The following is a 7,779-nucleotide window of genomic DNA, read 5'->3' on the forward strand; positions in this document are numbered from 1 at the left end:
AATCAATCTCAACTGAACTCAATTGACTAACGATCACATTGAATTCATTAATATGATCAGCAACTGACGTACCTTCACTCATCTTCAAATTAAACAGACGCCGCATCAAGTAGACTTTGTTGATCGCAGAGGGCTTCTCGTACATGTCAGACAGGGCTTTTATCAAATCCGCAGTGGTCTTCTCATTCACGATGTTAAACGCGACATTACGTGCCAACGTCAGCCGAATAACACCCAAACCGCGTCTATCCAGCAATTCCCAATCAGCTTGCTTCATCGTCTCTGGCTTCTCCCCAGACAAGGGCAAGTGCAGTTTCATCTGATATAGATTATCCTCAATCTGCATCTTCCAGAAACCAAAATCTTTCCCATCAAATCTGTCGATTCTCACTTTTCCTTCTTCTGTCGCCATCGATTCGCTTCAACTCAGCCAAGCCTAGCTCTGATACTAATTGTTGCGGAAGCCAAGCGATCGAACAATAAATTTGACAGAACAAGAAAATAAATCGGATACCAGATTTATGTGGTTCGGTCGTAGTGACCTACATCCACGGAGAGAGCAATACGAAATTCCACTATAGATCAAGCGATATAACGAAGATTACAACCACACTCGAGTTACTCAAACACTCTTAGTATTTCCCAAGCCCCAATTACACCCAATAACGCACGCAGTGTTTAGCCCCACAATTTCTCATGAAATAGTCTCTCAATCTCACGAAGGAATCACACACAAATCTTAACACAAGATTTTCACGACTTGAACACTTGAATTCTTGGATGTAATTTGCCGAAGAAAGACTTCATTGCACGAACACCCGCACTGCCACAGCCACTAAACATCAAGCACTCACATTAGCGGCGCTTCAGAGAATCTTCTTGTGGCAACCATAACACACCCTCTGTTCCAACGAAAGAAAGGAAGAACAGCCCATATTTATTCGTGGGTATACACGATCAACCTTTTCCTCTTGGAACAGAAGTCCAACACGGAAAAGGAAACTTTTGGAAAAATACACTTTCCATTCTTGACCTTGACTTATATATATATATATATATATATATACGCATAATCCAAGTAGGAAACTTTAGTCTGTGGCTTCAACAGGAAATAGGAAAGAATATTTTCTTTCTTTCTGCTTTTCTATTCTAACGCCAAACGAGAATTCTATATTTCCACAGCAAACGTCCACATATAATCAATTTCGGACTTTCCTTTAATAAATCTTGGGTTGGGTTTCGTTCGATGGGCTCAAACTCGAGACATATTTTAACAACAATGACCGCGTCAAATTGGTTGTTCTTCACGGTGAGGTGAAGCACAATTTCGTCTCGGGCGGTTGTCTCTTTGGTGGATTCGGGCCAAGCGGAGAGCAGTAACTCCATGACATGGAGCTCCCCGTTTACGACGGCATAATGCAAAGGGATTCTTCTCTCCCGTCCCTTCACAAAGCACAGGTGTTCACCCGCTCTCAAGAGTTCCCGTGCGACCTCAACATCACCTTGAGCTGCCGCGATGTGCGGCGGGCTTAAATCACCGGCATTCACTTTCTCCACGAACTTCGGCATCAACTTCAGGAGCGCTCGGACAAAATCCGAATGGCGGGCCATACAAGCGACGTGCAGCGGCGTGTGACCGGCTCCTTTGAGAGCCATCTCCTCGAGGTTGATGAGCCCGTTGCTTCCGATCAAGTCGTTCAGCTCATCGATACTGCCCTTTTGAGCTGCTTCTAACAACCTTCGCTCCATTTGATCGGAACTAATGATGGTCTCTCTATCATTGGGACACCTTTGGACTTGGACATCTGTTAAATTATTGATCCACTTTATAGAGTTTCCTGAGCATCTAGAAGCTCATTGGTGAATGTGGAAATAAGACTAGCAACAGCAAAGTCCCATCCACATAACCACTTATGATAACCCAAACTATTCAATAAAATACTGACAATATCAAAGCACAGATCCAACCAGTAGGACTACGTATTAAAGGAAAACCAGCATTGGATTCGTGCGGCATTGGTTTGTGGCCAATAGTTCTTTGGTCTAAAATCTCGAAAACCCTCCTCAAGCCGGAGGCATTTTTCTCAAAGCACTTCCAAGATCGGTGTTGGCCTCAAAGTAAGCTCTGTAATTGGTGATTTCATCTCAATTGAAACCCCCCCGCCCCCAACCCCAATCTCACTGGCAACACCGATCTTCGCCAGACGATGACCAAGTGCGTGTCACGTGCCATTATTCGCGCCGTGAGCAAGGGCATTTTCATCAGAAAAGAAAGCGCCCCCGGGCTTGCTGCTCCGGTTCCTCGGCCATCCAAGCCACTCCCCGTCACCCCGCTACATAATAGAAAATTCAGTAGAAGAAATTTCTCCTTTTTTTCTTATTAGTAGGATGAGAGAATCTACATTATAGGGACTTTAGTAGTTCATTTTTAATGAAGGGTAATTTTATTGTGCCGGAGTTGTTCTTGAATGAACGGCGCCAATCGAGGCGAAGTCAATCAATGTCGTGGTCATTGTAGACTAAAACTATGATGACGTCACTTGCCTCCATGTCATTATCCTATGACATGATTAATGAAGTTCCATCTTGTTGGAAGCATCAGATTGAGGAGTCACTGCATACAAATTATTGAACTTCTTTGGGACCCCATGTCATAATTGTGAACCAAAAATTACCAAATTGTAAATGTGTCAATTCAGTCATAAATTTTTCAATTATGTCAATTGAAGCATAAACCTTTTCGCGTTTTGCCAATTGAGTCCATCTGACCAATTTTGATCAGAAATCGCTGACGTTGATGCCAGTCGTCTTACGTGGCACGACCAGAACTGACGTAGACATTTTTTAATAATATTTTAATATTTTTTATTTTATTTTCTTTACTTTTTTTTTCCTGGACTTAGGGCCGGCGAGGGCAATTATTCCTAATTCTCTGCTTTACATTATTTAGGGTAGCAATAGGGTGTATTTGTATTCGTGTCGATGTCTATATCGTTTGATTTAGAATTGCGTGTCGTTTTCATATAGGGCCATCGTTTTTATGTTCGCGTTAGCCAAATTGGAATATTATCACATCTTTAGGGTCTTGTGCCCCTTTTTATCATTATGTTGCCCCTCGACTTTTCCAGGCACGTTCATATTAATCACGGGTTGACCAGGAGGGTCAACTTTAGATCCTTGTTTTTCTTATGGATTAGATTTCTGTCCCTTTTTTTTCTCATTGAGATTCTGGGCGAATATCTTGTTTTGTGTAATGCTATACACATCCAATTTAACCAATTGAGATTTCATATATATATGCGCGCTCTCATGTCAAAAGATATGAATCATTTAAAGAGGCAGCATACTCGTCCATTGCAGCCTCTGTCAATGCTAATCCTCATTTTTAGTTTGGGTTAATACCATGAAAAATCCCGAGCTGGTACACCTGCGATAAATTTACCCCGAATTAATTTTTTGACCATCAAAAACCCTAAACCGATATACCTGTGACTATTTTACCCTTTGTTAAATTTTATTGTCAAATTTCTGAGTCGGATGACGCGTGACAGTTGACGAATGTACCAGTTTGGGGTTTTAGCCTCCGTTTGTTGCGGGTGTACCAATTTGTGATTTTTCGTGATATTAATTCAATTTAACAATGGGTAAATTTATCATAAATGTACTCATTTGGGGTTTTTGGTGTTCAAAAAATTAGTTTGAGGTAAATTTTATCACAAGTGTACCAGTTTAGAGATTTTGGTGGTCAAAAAATTAGTTTTGGATAAATTTATTATAGATGTACCAGTTTGGATTTTTTCGTGGTACTAAATCTTTTAGTTTTTTTAACGACACGGACAACAATGAAAACCTCAACATCTCAGAAAGGTTTAGATTATCTGCAGACTGCAGACCTTGTACAGCAAGCCTATTTAGGCCGCTGATTACATAGAGTCCATGGTTGCACTCACACAATTAATGGTTTAGATGATATTAGTCAACATTATCTATAATAAGAACATGCACAGGTTAAGCTTTTGTTAAAATTGAAGCCTGGCCCGAACAGAGCTTGCTCACTCTAGGCCCGATGCACTAGCCCAGACCGTAACCAAACCTATTCTGTTTGGTCCTGGCCGAGTCTGAAAATCTGTTGTGAAAGCTTGAAAAATCTGCTACTCCATAGCATTTGCAACCGAGCCTTAGCAGAGATTTGCGTTTGTTGTTCTTAGATCTGGTGATGAAGATCTTCGATCGGTCCAAAAGAAAATAGTGAAGTCCCAGTTGCTCCACTGTGCAAACGTAAAGGGACCCAAGACCAAATAATGGAGTGGATTATGCAGCTATCGCTTCTTTGGCGATGGAAAAAAGAACTCAAGGAGATTGAGTCGATGCTGCAGAGCGGGCTGAAGATGGATCCCGGGTGACGGTGGCCCGGGAGAGGCGAGGATGCAAGTGACCGAGGGATTGACAAGGGGAGAGGCTGAGGCATGTTGGGGTCGATTGGCGGTGATTGGAGGCGTCCTTGGGGGGAAAAATTATTAGGTAGTTTCGGGTTTTGTTAGCTCGCTTCACATGAGCTGTTAGATGTAGGGAGCTCATAAAAAAAAATAATGCATGACTTGAGTTATGTGAGATAATTAAGATGCAATGTGAATTGATTATTTTTGGGTTTTCTTGTTTATGAAATGAACTCCCTAAAAGTAACATGGACATTACTCAATTAATACTATGATTATGTGCACTAATCTAACATGCATTGATGAACTAACATAAAATCCTAAATGTTATGCATGCTATAATGAATTAACTATATGCAATGCTATGAAATTAATTCTTAAAGCTAACAATATAACATGAATGCTACATAAGAATTAACCATAGATTAATCCTATGATACAAACTATATGAAATGTTATTTTTATGAAAACAAAAAATTAAATCCTAAGACTTTACATGTGACCTAATGACTTCCCATTAAATTATTTATGATGCAATGCTAATTCATCTTCTTCTTTTTTTGTATTTTCTTTCATGGTGAACTATAATGCCCAGCACTACACCAAGTGAGCTCAGTCACAAACCAACCGATCACAATCCCTGAATGTTCACCAGTAGAATTTCGACGTACTCCGATCCCTGATCGCTTGCTTACGTACAATGGTCCCCGACCACTGTCATCGCATACCACGATCTCAATCGCTAGGTTCACATGCCCGACTGTCTTGCTTTAATACCACTTGTTGGACTCGAGTTGATATTCCGACTAAAAAATAAACATGCTTTTTTTATTGTTATAAGCACGGTTTAATTATATCTTGAGTTTGAATCCGCGTATGAAACCCAATATAAATCGGATGATGTGGATGGGAATTATTTACCGAATATTTATTGAAGTCCTGCTGGTGGAGTCCAACCAAGATAAGTGTTGTTTTTTTTAATTTATTTTTTCTTTGGAGTGGTGGCAAATATGTAAATATCCAAAATTGATCAACTAAGAAATTGACTCCTATGAAGGCCGTAAAAGTGACGCTACTGTTGATGGGCTATAAAGAGAAGGGTTTATTTGACTTGTTTTTTATCCGCATTAAATAAATAGAAAAGTACAAACAGGTATAGGTTATCCTTGAAAATGTGACCAAGAAAATATTCAGTGGTTAGTGACCACTATGTCATCCGCCTACGTGACGCGCGTGAGCTTAATTGGCTCCACTCAATGGGCAACACGTGGCGTCTGAGTTGGACTTGCTGAAAAATGAAAAAGGCTTTCGTTTCTCTCCGTCCGACAGAAAAGGACTAATCTGAAAATTAAAATCCCGCTCAAAACACTCTGGCCCCATTTGGTTTAACTTTCCCAAGGGGCTTTGAGCCCCTAGAGCCCCTTGGGAAAAATATAAGGTGTTTGAAAACCATTTTTTAGACTCCATTGGCTAAATGCTAGCATTGGGAATGCTGAAAGCCCAAAGTAGGTAGAGAGGTGCTTTGGGCTTTCAGCATTCTCGGAATGCTATAGTGGGGGGTTGAATGACTTTTTTTCTTTTCATTATTGCCCTCACTGATAATTGTGCGTTCCACTTTTGCCCTCAAAAGTTACTATTCATCGTCTTCAACCAATGTCTTTCATCTTCTTCAAGCCATCATCTCTCTGCACAGTGGTTGAGTAGTCGAGGTCAAGTCGCCGGTCATCGGTCGCCAAGGTCAAGGTCAACGGTCACCAAGGTTGAGATCCCATAGGTCGAGGGTCGACGTCGAAGTCACACATCCTCCACGGCCCTTGCCTGGGTCACTTTGAACGTTGAAGGGCCAAATCTGAGTCGATCGGTGGTCGCGCAACCTCGGCCTTGCCTCGCCTGGCGTCGCGCATCCTCCGTGACCCTCGCTTGGGTCTCTTCGACCGTCAAAGGGCCATATCTGAGTCATCCGGCAGTTGCACAACCTTAGCGTTGCCTTGCCTGGCATCGCGCATCATCCGCAGCCCTCGCCTTCGATCGTCGAAGGACCAGATCTGAGTCGCCTGGCAGTCGCACAACCTCGGCATTGCCTCGCCTGGCGTCGTGCATCATTCACGGCCCTCGCTTGGCTCGCTTCGACCAACAAAGAGCTAGATCTACGTGGCCCCATAGTCACGCGACCTCAGCATTGCCTCCTCTGGCATCACGCATCCTCCACGGCCCTTACCTGGGTGGTCGTGCGACCTCGATAGCATATTGTTTGGTGTGACGCAATCAATCTTAGGTACCACATAGTAGCCAACGCGAGAGAGTTAGTGTTTTGATGGTCGGGGCTTTCGGATTGAGGATTTACAGAGAGATGGAGGATGAGAGAGATGCTACAGACTCAAGCCCTCTCTTCAACGAAGAAGATGAACAGTGCCATTTTTTTCTTTTCTGTTTTTATTTAATTTTAAAATAATTTGCAAAAAGCTACACTAAAAAGGAAGCAACCAAATGCATTTGCTTTGAGCAAAATACCCTTGAGCCAAAGAGCCTTGGGGAAATGGCTGTGCATTTTCTCAAAGTTGAACGAAACGGGGCTTCTCTCTCTCCTCTTTTCAATTTTCAAGGCCATCTTTACCAGCTCTCCTAGGGAAGAACAGCGAAGACACACTCTTTCTCTCTCTTTCTCCACCGCCTCTGCCTCTCCCAAGAGCCCTGCTGGTTGCTCCGAGATCAGATTTACGCCCAAGAGGGAGAGCCTCCCGTCACTCTGAGCTCAGATCTGCGTCTTGAACGTCGCCTCCCCCAAGAGCCCCTCCGTCGTGGTTGCTGGATCCCAAGCCCCTCCGCCTCCACCTCCGCCTCCGCCTATGCCTCCGCTGTCGCCTATGGTGCCCCATTGGCGGCTACAATGTACGATTCATTGGCTGACTCCTCTCTCTCTCTTTCTCACGCAGCAAATTCCCGGCTGTTTCTGATGTGGCGATCGAGCACAAGTCTATGCTCGTGTTGGTTCGAGGAACCCTGGCAACGTCTACCTACGGCCGCACAATCTCTCTCAGCCTTGGCAACTTTTGGGCCTCTATTCGATTGCGTCCCTCGGAAGAGCTTGTCATCATCTAGTAAGGTTCGTCTCGATGTATGTGCGATCTGGGTTTTGGTTTGATTCTTCTGCAATGGTGTCTATTAACGCTGAGAAGTTGTGTGGATTCCTATTTGTTAAGCAAAATCCCTAATGAGTTTTGAGAAATGACAAAACAATCTATTATTGATCAGAATTACACTTAAGTTATTTGATGTAGGTAAATGCTGAGTCATAAGACTTAGTCGATGAAAAGACTTTGTCATCAAACTCAAAATTACTCGT

At 42.8% G+C, this 7,779-nt stretch overlaps 1 protein-coding gene across 1 annotated transcript; it reads right to left on the reverse strand.

Annotated features, from left to right (window-relative positions):
- Positions 1-1,149: 1,149 nt before the first annotated feature.
- On the reverse strand, positions 1,150-1,834 carry LOC115684461 (ankyrin repeat-containing protein BDA1-like). Its single transcript, XM_030609201.2, has one exon. It carries the CDS (start codon positions 1,747-1,749, stop codon positions 1,150-1,152), a length of 600 nt encoding a protein of 199 aa, XP_030465061.1. The 5' UTR covers positions 1,750-1,834.
- Between the last annotated feature and the right edge of the window lie 5,945 nt (positions 1,835-7,779).

The sequence above is a fragment of the Syzygium oleosum genome, unplaced genomic scaffold, assembly GCF_021117445.2.
Source record: "Syzygium oleosum isolate NSW1041296 unplaced genomic scaffold, Sole_v2.1 Sole_v2.14, whole genome shotgun sequence".
Classification (NCBI taxonomy): domain Eukaryota; kingdom Viridiplantae; phylum Streptophyta; class Magnoliopsida; order Myrtales; family Myrtaceae; genus Syzygium; species Syzygium oleosum.